General features: G+C 40.5%; 1 protein-coding gene across 4 annotated transcripts; it reads right to left on the bottom strand.

Annotated features, from left to right (window-relative positions):
* Positions 1–3,437: 3,437 nt before the first annotated feature.
* Znf322 (zinc finger protein 322) lies at positions 3,438–19,582 on the bottom strand. 4 transcript variants are annotated; one of them, XM_036187286.1, is made up of 4 exons: positions 19,351–19,582; positions 18,679–18,760; positions 11,483–11,519; positions 3,438–7,534 (listed from the first exon to the last, which is right to left on the bottom strand). In XM_036187286.1, the coding sequence occupies exon 4, from the start codon at positions 7,460–7,462 to the stop codon at positions 6,263–6,265; it is 1,200 nt and encodes a 399-aa protein (XP_036043179.1). In that variant the 5' UTR covers positions 7,463–7,534; positions 11,483–11,519; positions 18,679–18,760; positions 19,351–19,582; the 3' UTR covers positions 3,438–6,262. The 4 variants fall into 4 exon arrangements, with proteins under 4 accessions (XP_036043179.1, XP_036043180.1, XP_036043182.1 ...); XM_036187287.1 differs by lacking the exon at positions 19,351–19,582 and adding an exon at positions 19,226–19,342; XM_036187289.1 differs by lacking the exons at positions 11,483–11,519; positions 18,679–18,760; positions 19,351–19,582 and adding an exon at positions 11,450–11,478.
* Positions 19,583–20,034: the final 452 nt, after the last annotated feature.

Here is a 20,034-nt window from a genome sequence, read left to right on the forward strand (position 1 = left end):
GTCTTGCTGTTCTGCCATCTGATTTGCTCTCTGTCCAGCTACATCACTTCCTCTTCCTGCCCACCTCTGTCACTTCCTGTCTATACAGACTTCCAGACCTCTATGATTAACTAGTGTTGGAATTTAAGGCATGTGCCACCACCTGGCTTTTTTCCCAGTGTGGCCTTGAACTCACAGAGATCCAGACAGATCCCTGCCTCCCAAGTGATAGGATTAAGGGCATGTGCCTGACTTCTGTGTTTACTTATAACGGCTGGCTTTTACCTCTGCTATCCTGGCAAGCTTTATTTATTAAAGCACAAATAAAATATCACATTTCAACACAAATAAAATATACCCACATTTCAGCACAAATAAAATATCACCACACAGATGTCTCTCTCTACTCAATGAGAGGCGGCAATAAGACAAAAGTTGTTTGCTTATTTAGTCCATGTATTATTTTTGTGTTATTGTAATAAACTGCCAGAGATTTCACTTCTTAAACCAATTACCTCTGAACTTTTTGGGGTTACAGTCTAGCTTATCCTAGTGCTGTTCAGTCTTTGCAAGGTTAGGACAATTTCTAAAACTTACTGGTGGTTGGCAGAATTCACAGCTTTCCAAGTACAGGACTGAAACCATTTTCTGTAGGCCATCATTCCAGGACAAGTTCCTAAAGGCTTCCTTTAGGTCCTTACCACAAGGTCTTCTCTATACCCTTCTTGTAACATGAAAGCTTAGGTCAGGGCAAGCAGAATCTTTTTCTAGTCTGTTCATACAAACTAATCTAATCTAAGAAACTCAGTCACAGCCAGGCAGTGGTGGCGCACACCTTTAATCCCAGCACTCAAGAGGCAGAGGCAGGTGGATCTCTGAGTTCAAGGCCAGCCTGGTCTACAAAGCAAGTTCCAGGACAGCCAGAACTGTTGCACAAAGAAACCCTGTCATGAAAAACAAAAGAAAAAAAAAAAGAAAAGAAATTCAGTCACTGGCTCCCTGTGATCAAGAGGGACTTACTCAGATATGTATAGACCTCTAAGTATGCTTCTACGCTTCAGTGATTCTGGATAAGAATGAAAACGAAGTATGAGAGCATAAACTTTTGAGATGGGAAGGGATCTGACAGAGGAGTTAAGAAAAAGTCAATGGGGCTGGGGATATAACTGCTTGGTACAGTGTTTGCCTAGCATGCACAAGACCAATATAGTGGTTCACAACTATCCTTAACCCCAGCTCCAGGGTATCCAATGCCCTCTTTTGACCTCCTCAGGCACCAGACATCCATATAATGCACATACACACAATGCAGGCAAAACACTTAACAAAACAAAATGAAAAAGTCTGAAAGAAATATTAAAGTTCATAACCATCCTAGGCTACACAGTTTGAAGATAGTCTAGGCTGAAACTCTGGTTTAAAAAGAAGAGAATCTGTATTATCCTAGGTTGCTAAGTACAGAAAAATGAGAGGTGGGCTGGAGACTACACACTGCACTTGGGTTCAAAGGCTGCTAGAAGTCAGATTTAGAGTCAGATATTTTAGAAAGGAAAACCACGAGTACTTTAAACTCTGGGGAGGGGTTAACTGTAGGAATGAATTTTTTTCAACAGGGAATTAAAGGCAACCTGAACATATTATGAAGACAGGAAAAACCTCAAAGAAGAAAATGAATCAGTAGAGACCGTGGAAAGAAGATTCTAAGGGTTACTGAAGAGTGTCCTTGAATGGGAGGATGGAGGGTTTGGGCTGATCAAATGGAGTCAAGGCACTAATCCTTTTATGTAGCCAGGAGGGCTGTGTCTACTAGATACTATTTCCTGGTGGAATAGTTAACTAGGAGGAATGAATAAGTACACAGGGTTGAATGTGGGTTGGGGCATCAACACAGACAGATCACGAGAAAGCCGCTATTTTATAGAATTCCCTTAGCACTCCTTTCCTGGGGGAGGAGGATGCTGCAGATAAGCTGTGACAGGTAACTCCTAGGGCGTGTTAGAGCCAACTGCCATGCCTTTAAAAGCAATTTCCATTCCCTTCACTTACTAAAACAAAGGCCCTCATTCAGAAGATACCAAGTTCAAAAAGAGTCCACTTAAGAGTTCTACATGAGAAGTTGGGGACTTAGCTCAGTGGTGGAAAGCACAAGGCCCTGGGTTTGGTCCTCAGCTCCATTAAAAAAAAAAAAAAAAAGAGTTCTACATGAAGAGGCTTCTCATTTTCAGATAATGCCATTTGTCAATTTTAAGACTGAGTCCTGAAAATAAGCTTGTCCAGAACTTCAAAACAGGTGTGAAAGGTACAAAATATGTTCACAGCAGTTACCCAAGAGTCTCCACTTTCTCCTTAGATTCTAATTGTCAATTTAATGTTACCAGTCACTACCAACAGTCCTTCTAGCCTGACTTTTATGCTGGTCGAGGGTGTCATGTAGCCCAGGGTGACAAACTCCTTATCTTCTTACCTATATCTACCTTCTGAGTGCTGAAGTAAGACACCCTGCCCACCTTATTCCTACAACTTAGTATGTGTGCATATGCAGAGGCCAGAAATAAATGTTCAGTGTTCTCAATCTGTCTAAATTTTGAGACAAGGTCTCTCACTGAATCTGGAGCTTACCAATGTGGCTAGACTGGCTGCCCAGTGAGCTCCAGGGATCCTCTTATCTCTGCTTCCCCACTGCTAGGATTACAAGCACCACTGTGCTTGATTTTTACCGATTCTGAGGACCCACATTCAGGTTTTATTGGCTATGGTGGTTTGAATGAGAACAGCCTCCACAGACCCATTTATTTGAATACTTTAGTCCCCAGTTGGCAGAACTTTTGGGAAGGTTTAGGAAGTGTGAACTTGTTGGAAGATGTGCATGTCACTGAGAGTGGGCTTTCAGTTTCAAGACTCTTGTGATTCCCAGTTAGCTCTTTGCCTTGTGGCTGTGGATCAAGATGTGATCTTTCAGCTGTTCCTTGCCTCCACTATCATGGACTCTATGCCTCTGAAGCAGTAAACCAAATTAAACTCTTTCTTTTATAAGTTGCCTTGGTCATGGTGTGCTACCCTGGCAATAGAAAAGTAACCAAGACAGAATCCAGGGAGTGGGCTATTGCTGTGACAGACATGACATGTGGTTTTTTTGGAGGAATATGGCAGACTTTGGGATTTTTGACTAGAAAAGCAGTTGAAATTCTGTAAGGAGAACTTAATGGGCCATCACCATAGTGCTGAGAGCCATGCAGACTGGGGAAACTAAGCTCAAGAGGTTTCAGAGAGGAAGAATATTATCTATTGGGCTAGAGATCTTCCTTGTGATACCTTGGCAAAGAATGTGGTTGCCTTTTGCCCTTGTCTAATGGTTATGGCTACCACCTGCACATTGCATCATTAAGTACAATACTCCAATGTAAATGCAGGGGACTTGTTAATTTCTCATAGTATAATGGAGACAAAAACAGTTTTTCAGAACAAATGTTTATTTAAGAATTAAAGGTAAACAAAAACAATAAAGCATAGAGGAGTACATGGATGGAATATAATTTATCTCATTTGGTCTGAAATCTTGAAAAAGTTACTCTAACTACTTACCTGAGGTAGATTTGGGTTGGCACTGCTTCAAGGGAACCTCCATCCATCCCAGAAGTTACCACCTTCTAGCTTTGGTAACAGGCTCCCAAGTGGTCCTCTCCAACCTCAGGTTATGCTATGTAATACCAACACCTTCTCACCATAGTTAACAGGCCTCAGGCCTGCTTTACATCCTCAAAGTTCTGTTTGAGGAATGGTCCACTGTTAGTTTACTTAGAGACTACAGACAATTACCAGTGAGACAGGCTGAAGGGTAAATCACCAACCTATTAATGTTTTAAACTTTGTCTCTTTCTCCATGGTCTCGCTATTGACTAATGAGCAGCCATAATAAATAATTCATTTTTTTTACTGTGGTTGTCATACACCAATATTATTTTAAGCATCACAATTATTAAACTTTTGCTAGTAATAGGCATGATATTCCCCAAGGAGAAAAATATATATCATTGTGTGTGTTTATCACAATGGACAAATTTTCATAGTACTAAAGTTATTTATAAAAATTACTACAATGTGTCAGAATAAAACTGACACAACCTGTTTTTTAAAAGGAAAAACACTGGAACCAGGTTCTTTACTGAGCTAAATTCACTGGCCTTAAGATTATGATTATCAAACAACTATCAGGTTGAGAGCTTACAGCCACATGTAAGGAATCACCGGATCAATTTCATGACGCTAAACACTTATACCCCATGGAATTCAGGGGTTCACAAAACAAATTACAACAAAACCAGAGGACTGCGATTAACAATAAAATAATTGTACTCTACAGAGTCCCAAATACCACGGGAACTTGAAATATTTGAATTAAAAGTCTTTTAAGCCAAAGAAAGAAAAATAATGAGAAGTAACCATAAGATGCTTGGGTCGTGAGCTATCCAAAGTATGTTAAACATTAACCTTCTCTGTACTGGAAACAAATGTTTATCCTTAAACCTCAGGTGAATCTGCCAACCACTTTTCTAACATTTAGAATCCTGCATTCCAAACCAAGAATATACCTTACATTGTGTTGACTGCAATCCTTTCCCTGGGATTAAACTGTATTTTTCTTTCCTTGACAGAACTGAAATAAATGAAAAAAATGTGTCATTATGAAGCTTAATTTGCTGCAAGCATCAGGATAATAGAATATAGAACATAAGCTTTGGAGTCAGGACCCTCAAAATCAGTGTCTGCTCCCTCCATGAAGAGTGCTTCATTGTGTCTCTCCTCTGAGTTCTCTGGTTAACAACTTTCACCCTACTCCTGCTCTGAGCCAGCTGATACAGCATTTATCACTAAAAGAGATGTAACAAGTCACAAAAACCTAGATACTGTATCATCATCATAACCAGTATCCTGGAGTTTGTTATTTTGACTTAAAAAGAAATGAATCTCTAAATCTGAAATTTCAGCGTTAACTCCAAAAGATACTTTAGGGACAATTTGGACAATTTTGAGGGCAGATCTTGAGACAAAGAGCTGAATATTCAGTTTTCTGCTGAAGTTGGTCATGCAATGGGGTAACTACTGAGAATTTTAACTCAAACTAAATACTCCCTAGCTTCTTAGTTCTTTTCACAGCCTGCTAGCAATACACCATTCCCATTCTAGAGAAGAGAGTTTAAAAAAAAAAAAAAAAGCAAGCAAAAATCAAAGCACTCCTTTCTTCCAATAACCCATACTCTACCTTATACACAAAATTACAATCCTTTCCTTTACTGGATTTATGAGTTTTTTAAAGCAATCATTAAGTGGTTCAGACAAAAGAAAAGCATCTTTACCTGAGTTACATTTCAGATCCATGCTGACCTGCCCCAGCTCCTCCAGAATAAACTTCTGGGTTGCTAAGACACTATTTCCTTCCATACAACTCTATTTAATTTTTTACAATATGGTTCAACTACAAGAACAGCTCTTCTCAGACACAGCATATATACAGATTCTCACCCACAACTAGATCTCTCACACTGGAACAACTCCTCTGGAGAACCGGTTCTTTGGGGCCCGATTAGATCAGCTCCTCAGACACAAAGTATTTATGGGTTTCCACTGCTGTGAGTTTCCTGATACACCCCAAAAGCTGAAAATTAACAAGCTTTTCTCATTCAGACACTTATCTGTCTTCTGATTCTTGTTTAGGAGGATGCAAACCCATGTAAGACTCTCCAACAAATGTTTCTGCCACAGTCAAGACAAATATTCATCTACACCAGTATGGCTTCTAAGATGGGTAAGAAAGTCAGAATTTTGTTAGAGTTTTTTCCTGTAATTTCTGGGTTTTTTCCCCAGGGTGACTTTTCTGATATCCAATAAGGTGTACATATTGTCCAAAGTACTGCTGACACAAAGCATTTAAATGGTTGTTCTCTGGTGTGAATTCTCTTGTAATGATGAAGGCTTAACATTACTGGAGAGCTCCCATACTGCACGTGTACGGCTTCCTATCTGTATGAACCTTCTTGTGTGGAAGGTTTTCCAAAACCCAGAGCATTTGTGGAGTTCCTCACAAATGTGGCTAATAATGGTGTCCTGATAAAGCCATTCTCTGCATAAAGCTTTTCTTACAGTTCCTAAGACTGTAGACTCTCTTTCTCTCTGGCTCCCAATAAAGTCTGAGATCTGAGGGAAATCTGAATTCACCAAAAAGTCTTTCTCTTAATGAGTTCAGATGTGTAAAATACCTTTTTTTTTAAGGTTATGTGATTTCTTATCAAGACGTCCGAGAGGTTTCCGATGCATGAGAGCTAAGATCCAGACCTTTTTCACTCACATTACAGATGTATTTTTCACCAATGTGTACTGTCTGATGTTGAAGAAGGGCTGAGCTATGATGAAAGCTTTTATCACATACACTGTATTTATAATGCAGCTCCTCTGTTTGAGTCCTCATTTTCTGCTGGGCAATGAAGTCCATACCTAGGAAGAAACCACTCTCACACATAGACCATTGATGTGGTTTTTCCTCCATGTGAATTCTCTGATGTACAATAAGGTCTGAGCCACAGTTGAAACTTTTCTCATATTCAAGACATTTGAAAGTATGGGTGTGAGTTGCCTGGTGCCTAATTAGGTTGGCACTCCGAGTAAAACTTCTCATACACTCCAAGCATTTATATGGTTTCTCACCGGTATGGACTCTCTGGTGTACAATAAGGTCTGATTTCTGACCAAAGCACTTCTCACAGGCACCACACTTGTACGGCTTCTCCCCGGTATGAACTCTTTTATGTACAATGAAGGCTGACCGGTGTCGATAACTTTTCTCACATTTATTGCATTTGTAGGGTCTTTCACCAGTATGAGTCCTTTGGTGGCTAATAAGATCTGATTTCCCACTAAAAGCTTTTTCACATTCCAGACACTTAAACGGTTTCTCACCTGTGTGAGTTCTTCTGTGCCTTATGAGATTTGTACTTCGACTGAAGCACTTATCACACTCGTTACACAGATAAGGTTTTTCACCTGTATGGCTTCGTTGGTGGACAAGCAGGTCAGAGCTCTGACCAAAGTTCTTGCCACAGATGTCACAGGTATAAAACTTTTTACCTGCATGTGTTCTCTGGTGTCCTGAAAGGGCTAAGTGGTGCCAAAAGCTCTTCTCACATTTGCTACACTTATAAGGTTTCTCATAAGTGTGGATCCTCTGGTGTGAAATAAGATCTGAACTTTGGATGAAGGTTTTCTCACACATATCACATCTATAAGGTTTCTCCCCAGTATATGTTTTCTCACACATATGTGCTATGTTTTCACAAAAGTTCTGTTCACGTTCAAGGCACTGATATATTTGATTATCTATTTGAGTAATCTCATGTACATGAATATAAATCTTTTTCCCCTTCTGAGGGCATACATGGTATATTTTTCTTTTTTGAGTTCTCTGGTTACACCTCTCTTCTGAAGTGTACATTTTCTATGGCTCCCTTCTACGTGGTTTTCCATTGGTCTTCCTGAGCCGTTTTCATTGCCATTTTCCTGGTAACTTCAAAAAACAGATCTGTTTCAAGCCTTTCATTCATTAGCAGTTTGCATTTACAAATTTCCAGCATCATATATATTAATTTCTAACTTGGTACCTCCAAACCTATGAGACAAAGTAGAAATATTTATATTTCTGTTACTAAGAAGTCTCAAAGCCAAAATCACTGCAGGAAAGACTGACAGAAACTTTTTATTGAGGCTGGAGAAATGGCTTGGGGATAAAGGTGCTTGCTGCCAAACCTGACGACCTGAGCTCTACTCCCATAACCAATCTACACGGCAGAAAGTAGAACTGACTGTCCTCCAATATCCACGCTGCTGCCATGCAGCACCCGCCTACCTCCTACATACTGAGTAACTGCAAAGAAAAGGAAGGGAGGGAGGGAGAGGGTGAGGGAGGAAGTGACAGAGAGGAAGGGGAGTGGGGGAGTGGGAGGGAGGAAGGGAAATGGAAGAGTGAAAGGGGGAGGGGGAAGGAGGAGTAAACTGTATATTCTGCATGGACCCTTATCCTGGGAACAAAATTTTTTGGATCTGAGATTTTTAAATATCTGTATATACAAAATGAGTTGTCTTGGGGATGGGACACATATCTAAACACAAAACTCATCCATGTTCCATAGTCAACTTATACACAGGACCTGAAGATAAATTCATAAAGTCTTTTTAAATAAAAAAAAAATCTTGTTATTACGCCTGTACCATAATGTATAACTGCAGTCAGAGGACAATTCTAAGGGGTTTGTTCTTTTCTTCCACCTTTATGTGTACCCTAGGGGCACATTCAGGTTGTCAGGCTTCTACAGCAAGCACTTTTAGTGAATGAACCATCTCACCATCCCGCATATATTTTTAATAATTTTGTGAATGAAACAAAAGTTTGTTATGTGAAATTTTTATAGCATCAGTTTGGCACTCAAGATATTTCAAATTTAGGAGCAATTTGTATACTTGGGCTCGTCTTTTCCCTTCCTTTAGCTGGGAAATCAGGACAGGCCTAATAAGCAGGACACATAGGAAGTAAACAAACCAAAGGCAAGCATCTTCTGGTCCTTCACACTTACTGTCTTATGGAACCTTCTTCACACAGCATTACCATCTTTTATTTAGTAATATCAATTTGACTTTTCATCTTATTGTAAATGAAAGCGAGCATGCACAACAATAAAGCACACACATCAGTGCAAACAATACCCTTCCCTGTGATCCTGCTACCACCCTGCACACCTGCAGGTATGCTGAAGCACATCTTGCTTCCTTCTCTCACCAAGGGTGACAAGTTGTTGCTGCTCAGTCCACAAACATCTCTGTATGGGATTCCCATCTGCATCCTGACAGCAGCTCTGCAGCCACTCTCCTGCATTATCAATTTTCTCCTTTCTACTGGATCATTCTAATTAGTAAGTAGGCTGTCCTTTCTCTTCTTTAAGACAAAAAAAGGCACAACTAACAAGAAAAAAGTTTTGATTACCTCAGCCTCAAACTAATCTCATCCTGTTCCCTTTATATTAGAACTTACCAAAAAACAAAAACAAACAAAAAAAAACCTGTTAACTGCCTCCAATTCTTGTCTTCTAGGGTTTCTAGAACATATTCCAATTTAGACATTTTACCCTGCACTTTCTACCCAAATTCCTTTAAAAACTTGCAAACATCAAGGAAACCTGACCCCTAGGTCTCAGCTTGAGTCATTTCTGTGCTCTTCCCTACTCTGGTCTCCCAGGTGTTTGCCATGGTTCAAACAAGCCAGTACTATTTACATTTCAGGGTCTTTATGACCTTCATCTCTCCCTCCCTCCCTTGCTTAAGGACTTTTCCTCTAGATGTCTTCAAAGCTTCTCCCTTACCTCATTTAAATCCTTGTTCAATTGTTACATATTCTCAGTGGGGCCTTGTTTGATCACCTTATTCTCCATCCCAACTTATATAACACCCCTTCCATCCTTTCTATTTTGTTTTTCTCCACTGAATGTGAACCCTAATAAACAAGATTCCCTACACATACTTCCATTATTATTATTCAGTTTATTCACTGCTGTTTAACACCTAGGACAATACCTGGCACATGCAAGTTCTCAAACTTACAACAGATCTTATTTGGCATCTATAGGCTACTTTATAACCTATGAACCATTTGTTGCTCACTATGCGTCTATTTTTCTTGGGAGAATGTCTACAACTTATCACAAAGGTCAAGTATCCAAGAGTGGACTGGCGCCTACATATAAATTTATAAATGAAAATATGAAAACTCACTGAAAATGGCATGCTAGTAAATGTAAATGCTCACCAAATTCAGCACACTTATAGATGAAATGGCACAGAATTCAAAGAAAACACATCATCAAAAGGATCTCAAAGGCACACTACAATCATGCTTACCCCATAATAGATGACTTCCTATTTTGTCAGTTTATTAATTCCAGGTTTTTAATTTTCACTCAGCAATTTTTATTATTTCTTTCTGAAAGGCAAAGACACTGCCCTTGCTTATTGTAGTGAGTGATAAATTTAAGCAATTGAAAAAAAGAAAAAGCTTTAAACAGATATCAGTGTTCTAAAAGTCACTTGGAAAGGCTTCACAATTTAGTTTTGGAAGATATAAGAACTGAATAAGTCAAGACTACAAGGCATATATATGTACCTTTGTGCTGGAGACAGACAGAGGCAGACAACAATGTGCTGTAAGACTAGCAACTGTAAGTAAAGCAAACCGTCTTTGAGAAATGTGAACTCAACAGCACAGACACAGTTGTGCTAAACAGTGACTGTGATCAGTATTTTCAACATTCCGTATGGCAGTAGCTATTGTTTGGATGTCTCCTGGCATCATAGAGAAACTCCTTACACTCTAAACCCATTCTCTCTGCTCATCTGATAGTATCTTAGGAAGTGTGAATACACTCATTTAGTGAATCTTGTTAGACAATAGAATATCCACCCTTATCACATAAGCGGATGCTTCTCTATGTATTTCTTACCAAGATGGTGAATCAGAGTCCACCTTGTCAGTTTATGCATGGTGGGTGTCAAAGTGCTAAAGGGATGCCTGGTGGGAAAAAGCCACACCAAACACAGTCTTCCCTTTTAGAAAACAGTTGTCAGAAAAATCACCAACATCTTGAGCAGAGAACATGCTCTGTCCCTCTCACAACCAACCCTCGAATCCTAAAACCATCAGAGAACATTATTCCTACTTTCTTTTATGAGGCTGAGTTTACAGAAATGAGTGCCTAGAACTTGCCTGGAATCTACTCTTGCCTTCCAATCAAAGGAGTAAGCAAGGCCTTCCTTACACTGACAATAAATTCTCAATCCATCCAAAAACTTGAAGGGTCACCTTGAACTCTCTTTTGTTTTATACCTCACAAACAAGGTGTCAAAAATTTGTTGGCTCCACTTCAAAATTCATAAATCCATATCCAACCGCTTGTCATCAATTTCCGCTGCTGCGGCCAATCTGTTTCAAATCACTCTCACTTCTCCTGTGGCTTCTTGTAACTTTTTAGCTGGCTGTCATCTACTACAGGCCAAACTGTGTGCTACCTCTAATCCCTACCGTCTCAGAATGTGATACATTTGGCCACATGATCTTTAAAGAATGAATACAGCATGAGGCCATTTGGATGGCCCCAATTCAAATGGACTGATGTTCTTCTAACAAGAGACTAGGATACCCAGAGTTAGCAGAGATGCACACCCCAAGAGTAAAGACTACATGCAGATACAGGGAGAAAACAGTGTGTCCTCCCAGCAAACCACCAATACACATCATCAATTAATAATTTAAAAAAATGAAAATTCTGTTTCCCTCTTTCCTGATAAACTAGAAGGGTTAACACATCACAAAAGATGGGCACTACTCTGGTGAAAGAGAAAAGGTTCATTTTGTAAGACTGGATAAACTGTGGCTTACCTATAAAACAGAGAGAAGAAAAACAGCACTCACTTTCTGGTCTTGAGAAAATCAAAATTAAAACAGCTTTCTGTAAAATATAAGGACAAAACGAATTTTATACTAAGTCATTTATACATAAAGGACTTAAAAGTGAGTAAACATTAAAAGTGGCGAATGAGAGTTGGAAATAGCTCAGCTGCATGTGCTGCTCTTCCAGAGGACTCAATTCCCAGCACTCAAATGGTATCTCAGAACCATCTTTCGGTAACTCCAGTTCCAAAGTATCCAACACCCTCTTCTGGCCATGCACCAGGCATGCAGTCATAGTACACAAACATACATGCAGGCAAAACACTGGTACCACGAAACGTTATTGCTTGTTTTTGCTATTTTGGGGGGACCTCCACCCAGCTCCCAAATAAATCACACACAGAGGCTTATTCTTAATTATGAATGCTTGACCTTAGCCTGGCTTGTTTCTTGCCAGCTTTTCTTAACTTCAAATTATCCCATCTACCTTTTGCTTCTGGGCTTTTTCTTACTTCTGTATAGCTTACTTTCACTCCTACTCCATGACAGGCTGGCTGGCTGGCTGGCCCCTAGCATCCTCCTCTCCTTATTCTCTTGTTCTTTCTTCTTCTCTTCCCAGATTTCTCTTCCTTTTTATTCTCTCTGTCTGCCAGCCCCACCTATCCTTTCTCCTGCCTTGCTATGGGCCATTCAGCTCTTTATTAGACCATTAGGTGTTTTAGACAGGCAAAGTAACAGAGTTAAACAAATCAACATAAACAAAAGTAACACACCTTAAAATAATGTTCTACAACAATAAAATAAAATTTCAAGAAATATTTTAAAAAGAAAAAAAAAGCAAATGAATTTTCTTTTGGAATCTCACTGATTCAACTCTGAAGAGAATAACCATAAGTATATAACTACTCGAAGAAAAACACAACTAAAATAATTAAATAAACTTCTTGGGTCAAATAGTGAAAAATAATAAATTGAAGAAAATAATGAAAATAAACTGAGAAATCAATGAACTAGAGAACAGGAAAAAAAAAAAACCCTAAAAAAAAGATTTATTTTACTTTACATGTGTGGCTGTTTTGTTTGCCTGTATGCCTGCATATATGTATATGCAACAGTGCATACCTGACAGAAAAGGGCATCAGAGAATCCTCTAGAACTGTGAGCCACCATGTGGGCACCTGGAATAGAGCCTGGGTCATCTCTCTAGCTCTAATAAATTTTGTTATAAATCAAAATACTAGTACTGTGGCTAGCATGATGGCAGAGGCCTTTATCCCAGCTACTTGGGGGAATAAAGAAAGAGGGTCATAAATGCTGAAGGCTTGCCTGAGCTACCAAACAGGTTCAAAGCCAGTCAGGACAACTTGGTGAGACTTTGTCTTAAAAATAAGCAAACAAAAAAATACAACAAACAAAAACCCAAAACAAAACAAACAATAAAAACTCAGCATGGTACTTGCCTAGACTATGAAGACCTGTGGTTAACAATAAAAAAGACACAAACACACACACACACACACACACACACACACACACACACACACACACACAAATGTGTAATCCACATCTTTAACTACAGTTCCAGGGGATTCAATGCCTTCTTCTGGCCTCCATCAGCACCAGGCATGCATGTGGTGCACAGACATACGCAGGCAACATATCCACACACAAAACAAAAAAAACTTAAAAAAAAGAAAAGGAACATGTGCATATACAAAATGGAAAACTCTTTAGCAACAGTTCAAATTAACTTGGAGGACATTATGTTCTTAAAAAGTCAGAAACAGGAGTCTTTGAGATAGCACACAGCACTTGGGAGGCAGAGAAGGAACAAGAGTTCAAGGTCACACTCTAATACACAGTAAATACTAGGCTAGCCTGTGCTACATTAGTCTGTCTCTAATAATAACAACAACAACAACAATAATAATAATATTAAAGAGGAGAAGAGGCAGAGACCGGACAAATATCGCATGACACTGGTCACTGACTATGAACAGTCAAGCTCACTTTTCACTTGATACTGAAACAGAGGCTGACAGAAGAAGACAAGCCAAGAAGTAGTAGTGCACCCCTTTAATCCCAGCACTTGGGAGGCAGAGGCAGGCAGATCTCTGTGAGTTCGAGGCCAGCCTGGGCTACATGGCGAGTTCCAGAACTGCCTACAGAGGAACCCTGTCTTGAAAAAGACAACAAAAAAGAATATAACAGTTCAAAAAACTGACTGTAAATTACGCTGACTAGAGTTAACAACAAACAGCATTACGTGGAAATTTCCAAACAGATCTTTTAAATTTGATTCAAATTCTGAGCAAAAAATCTCATTATGTATGTAACCCAGTCAGGTCTTGAAATTATGATTCTCTTACCTCAGTGCCTTAGTGCTAAGTCTTTTTAGGTGTGCATGGCCATGCCTGACTAAGCAAGTAGATTTTAAGTGTCAAAAAACAGCATGTTAAACAATGCATAGTTAAATAATCTTGATTTAGCCATTCCATGATGTTTGTGTACATACACAAACACAAACATTTTATTATCAAGTATGTTACAATACATAACTAAATTCCTAAATATAGCATAGCAAAAACTCTGTACAACTCTGGGTAAGGTTATGTCCTTTTTAGGATTTTATGTATATTTGTCTATGTGAGTCTATATACACATTCATCTGTATACACACACAGAATCCAGAAGAAAGCATTAGATTCTCCTATCACTCTCCAACTCTTTCCTTCAAGGTAGGGTCTCTCTCTGAACCTGAAGCTCATGTTTTCTCAGCTAGGCTGGAAGCCAGAAAGCTCCAGAAATCCTCCTGTCTCTGCCCCACTCAGAGCTGGGCTTATAGACATTTGTGGGGATGCCCAGTTTGTTATTCGGGTACTGGGAGTCAACTGCTAATCCTTAGGATTTTAGAGCAAGCATACTTAACCTCTGAGTCATCTCAACAGCTCCAGGTTATGATTCTTTTAATATGCAACAAAGCACAATTGTAAATATGTTTTGTAAGATTCTGAAAAAACATATGTGGGGCTGGAGAGAGAACTCAGTGGTTAAAAGCACTACCTGCTCTTTAAGAGGACCTGAGTTTGATTACCAGCACCCACATGGCAGCTTACAGCCTTCTGTAACTTGTCCCAGGGCACCCGATAGCCTCTTATGGTTTCTGTGGGCACACACATGGTACACAGACACACAGGGAGGATTTCTACTGCTGTGATAAAACATCATGACCAAAAGCAATTAGGGAGCAGAGGGTCGATTTCATGTTAAGCTTCCAGGTAACAGTTCATCAATGAGGGAGTTAGGGCAGGAACTCAAATTTAAGGCAGGAACCTGGAAGCAAGAGCTGACCCAGAGGCCACGGAGGAATGGCTTGCTTTCCATGGCTTTAATAGCCTGCTTTCTCCAGCACCTGGGACCACTAGCCTAGGGATGGCACCACCCACAATAAGCTGAGTCCTCCCACATCATTAATCTAGAAAATGAACCACAGGGCTTGTCCATAGGCCAATCTGGTAGAAGTATTTTTTTCAGCTGAGGTTCCCTCTTTTAAAAGGACTCTATCTTGTATCAAATTGACATAAAACTAGCCAGCACAACACCAATACCAAAAGATTTTTTTCTGTGTGTTTGTCTCTGTATATTACATGTGTGCAGGTACCTGAGGAGGCTAGAAGAGGGTGTCAGGTCCCCTACTATTGGAATTATAGGCAGTCGTGAGCCGCCTGACAACGATGCTGGAAATGAACTCAGGTCCTCTGGAAAAGCAGGAAGTGCTCTTAACTCAGGAGCCATCTCTCCAGCCTAAACTGTAAAGTTGATTTTCTTGTTTTTGTTTTGTAAGATTTACTTATATTTTATGTGTATGGGTGTTTTTACCTGAACTAATGTACATGTGCTGTTTTATTTTTCTATTGCTGTGATAAGACATCAAGTCAATTACAAAGTATTTAGCTTGGGCTTAGGATTTTAGAAGATTAGAATCCATGATGGTAGAACAAAGGCATGATGTCAGGAATATCTGAGGGTTTACATCACGATCTACAAGTAGAAGGCAGAGAGAGCTAAGCAGGAATGGTGTTAGTCTTTTGAAACCTCAATAACAATCCTCAGTGACATGCGTCCTCCAGGACAATGCCTGCTAATCCTTTCCAAACAGTTCCACCAACTGGGCCAAGTATTCAAATATATGAGCCTGTGGAGGCCATTGCCATTCAAACCATACACCACAAATGTGCAGTGCCCAAAGAGGCCAGAAAAATGCATCAGATGCCCTGGAACTGGAGTTACAGACTGTTGTTAGTTGCAAGTGGGTACTGGAACCTGAATCTGGGTTCTCTGCAAATGCTCTTAACAGTTGAGCTAACACTCCAACTCCAATTGTTTTTGTGTGTGTGTGGTTTTGTTTTTTTTTTTTTTTTTTTTTTTTTTTGGTTTTTCAAGACAGGGTTTCTCTGGGTAGCCCTGGTTGTCCTGGAACTCGATCTGTAGACCAGTGGGGCATCAAACTCAGAGATCCACCTGCTGCTATCTTCCAACTGCTGGGATTAAAGGTGGTGTGTGACACTACCACCTAGTATCTAATTGTAAAATGCTTTATTTTGTGTAAGAAAGTAGGAATTTAAAAATGTGTATTTATTGATTTGGTCCAAAATAAATTAGGAAAAACAAAAAGTTAATGTACTTGATCACCACAAGATAGGTGGAAATGGGATCAAAAGCCAGTAAGACAGAATTGATATGAATGAAAAGGGGAAGAGTCCTATTTCTCTAAGAACACATTTCTGTATACATACACATTCAACAGAAGAAACAGGCTCTAGAGTGCAGCATGTGGCGGCCCTGGGCTCTATCACTAGCACTGGCCAGGAGGCAGAAGAGCTGCAAAATGACCCATGAAAGCAAATGACAGCTGAGTATGGTGGCTCACACCTATAATTTCAGTACTTGGAGGCTGAGGCAGGAGGACTGTCATAAATGTGAGGCCAGCCAGGACTATAAAATTCTAAGCCTCTTTGGCCTACAAAAGTAAGACCTTGTTTTAAAACAAACCAAAAAACAGTTTGTTTCAAACAAATAACATGATCACTCAAAAGACGAAAATTGGAAAAAATAACTCTGACATAGTATAAAACTATACTAACTCAAGCTAAAGACAATAATAATAAACAATTACTATTTTTATTTTCTTGTATTTCTTTTAGAAATAGGCTCACTATGTGGCTCAGGCATGTCTTGAACTCTGATCTGCCTGCCTCAGATCCAAGAATGCTGAGATTACAGGTACACAGAGCCTTCCCAACTGTGTACAATTACTGAACTTTTAGAGGGCTTTTCCTCATAGCACATACCAGTTGGTGTGTTTACCAGAGTTGGATAATGAAACGTAGATTCCCCACAGTCACAGAGGGAAGTTGTAAGTAGAAAAGAACAAAATCAAAATTCTGTACTGTAGTTAGCTGGAATTGAAGGGCAGTATCAGAATGAAGTCACAGCTTGTATTTTATAGAGAAAACAGACTTGTGTGAACATATGAAAATGTGTTCTTTTCCTAATATTGTTAGCTGCCAAGTCACAGAAATGCAATCCCAGCAATAATTTACTTATTGTACACCGAGACTCTCGGTTTTAGATACTATTCAACACTGAAAAGAATCCAGAGACATGTTAGATAACTGGGTTTTCAAACCAGCCTAGAATAAATATCTTTGTTGAGCCAAAATGTAGAAGTACTCAAACAGAAATATGCTATGTTGACTTTTTACTGTCTTGTGATAATGGAGACTGAACCCAAGGCCTGTACACACTTTTACACTCTACCACTGAGCTATATACCCTATCCTTTTTATATTTTACATTTCTCTAGGTTGCCCAAGCTAGCTTTGTAACTTGCAATCGTCCTGCCTCAATTCTTTAACTGAGTTTGCTCACAGTTTTGAAAATGAATCAGATTAGCTCATTAAACTACCAATCCAAAGCATCACAATTGCCCTCAATAGCCAAGAATGTGTAGTGCACAAGAAAAACAAACAAAACAAAACAAAAATATTTAAAACCAGGAAATAATTTTCCTATGCAAGCAAAATACAATCTGGCTGTCAAACTTCAAAGCAGACTATGACACTTCTGAAGTTTAAAATACTGTTTCTTACCATATTTAGGATAAAATCCAAGGTTTTTACTGCCCTCCATAATATGGAGTTTCTGCTATCTTCATCCTCACAGGCACCTTAGAAAGTTAACAGTTTCTTCTGCCTAAACTGCTGTTCCTCCATGCAGCTTTCTCCACTGTCTGAGTCATGTAGCAAACTGGAACTTACTGCCTCAAAATGCAGCACACATTGAGTGCCTTATCTAAGACTTAATGTCCCTTCACACCACCTTACTTCTCAACATCACTATCCAACTTTACCACACGCATCTCCTACTATAACATAACATCTACTAAGGTTACGATAAGGATATGTCTTTTGGTTATTGCAACATCTTATCTGTTACATTTAGAATACATCTGCTTAAAAAAAAAAAAAAGAATACAGCTGCTAGACAAAACAAAACCCCCACAAGTAAACAAGTATCAGAATCAAAAAAAGGCTATCAATATCCTTGGGTCTCCAACAATAATACAAGCTAAGTTGTCCATCTGGCAAACACAAACACATGCTCCAAATCTTAACTCCAGGTCACTGTCTCTAAAATGCTTCTCTTACCCCTCCTAGGAAGGAGCAACTTCTCTCTTTTCATGAGCAACATCAGACTGCATTTCATAAGTAAAGGGCAAACAAAAGTCCAAATGAACAAGCTGAGAAACAGAACTTCAATGCTCAAGAATCTTTTCAGTTAAAGGATGCACGAGACAATCAAAAGTAAATATTTAAAGTATTATTTGAAAACCCATACTTGCTATATTGGCCTTGACACAGATAGTCAAGTAACAGAGCCAGGGTTAAATATCCATCCTTTCCTCCAGAGCCTGCCTGAGCACTGGGCACACTGCCTTCTTCGTACGGTAAATCAAAAGAGGGGCGACTGTCGCCACCTATTGTGAATACATGCATGTCTGCTGGAAAAGTAAACTGATATGACAGGGCCCGGTTTTATCACCACTATGTTAGCAACAGATCCATTTCCTTTTCCCAAGTATGTTTTACCTTCTTCCTTAGACCATCCCTATATCAAAATTCACATTTACATAGAAACAGACATACACCACTTACCATAACAAGAACTGAATGACTTTTCCTTTTGGCTCCACAAGGTCTCTAATCCAGAACTACTCATATATTCAATTCTTCCCTCCTAGAGGAAAAAGCAACAACGTTGAACATGGCTTCAAAGCTTACAAATTTTTACAGCAAGCCATTTAAATATTGGCCCATGCTATTAAGACAGTGTCTCACGTAGCTCAGGCTGGCCTGAAACGTTAAGCAGCTGAGGCTGGCCTTGAGTTCCCTATCCTCCTGCCTCCTCCACCCGCCAAACGCTGAAGTGACTGATAGGCACGATATTATTTCAACTTCTGACATCAAGGATTCATTCTTCACACGCTAAAACTGCAGGAAGACGACACATGAATGCCAAGCTACATCTAACCAAGGCCCCTAAAAATAAATGACTATGGAATGAATGCTTTGAGCAGACAGATTCCACTGCAGCTTAACTAATCTCCGCCCCTAAGACTGGGGGAGGGTCTTCCCAACGCCCCTGGTTCTCTCGACATCCAGGAAGGCTACAGACTGCCACCAAGACCGGCTTCATTACTACCTCCAAGACAGTCCTACAGGCACACCTCCCAACGTTTCGTTGACGGTGCACCTGACATCGGGGCGCTGCGCCCGTTCACCAAACCCCACATCGCCAAAGGCCGCGCCGCCCGGCCGCAAGCTTACCCGGCCGCCCTAGGCGGCACTTCCGGTGATTGGACCCTTGAGCCGGGGCTTCCGGGGCCGCGCACTCTGCGGCGGCGGGTTCAGGTCCAGCGTGTCAGGAAGGGAGGGTGAGGCCGAGAGGTCAGCAAGCCGTTCAGGGGTACAAACCTAGCGAAGCCCGCCACCCGCGCCACAGAGCCAACACCGAGAGCTCTCACAGCCGGGCCACGGCCGCGTAGCCCCGCCCGCCGCACGTAACCATCCCTTAAAGGGCGTCACAGGGGCCCTGAGCCAATAGGCACCCAGCCTCCGGAAGTGAGCGGAGCCTGCGCGCGCCTGCGCCCTGGCGCTTGCGGCGGGCAAATCCAGTTTTCAGACCCTGGAATGCAAGACTGGGGCGCAGGCCTCCGAGGTGGTACCCCGGATCTGAAACCACGTCCCACGTTGTTTGCTTTCCCTACGTCCGTTCAAATCCAGAGCCAGGAGCAGCGTCCCAAGGATAGATGCTGCGGACCGAGACTTAAACACGGGAGAAGATCCGGAGCAGTGGCGAAGCACTGAGGAGCTGTCACTCACGCAAACCAAGGACAGAGAAGGATGAGGGGCTTTGAAAGGGGAGTGGAGGCATGGCCTTGCTACGTGGAGAAAGCAGCGGGAAAACAGTACTGCTGAAAAGATTTCTGTTCTTTCTGATTGCGATTCTAG

Source organism: Onychomys torridus, chromosome 5 (genome assembly GCF_903995425.1).
Source record: "Onychomys torridus chromosome 5, mOncTor1.1, whole genome shotgun sequence".
In the NCBI taxonomy this organism is placed as follows: domain Eukaryota; kingdom Metazoa; phylum Chordata; class Mammalia; order Rodentia; family Cricetidae; genus Onychomys; species Onychomys torridus.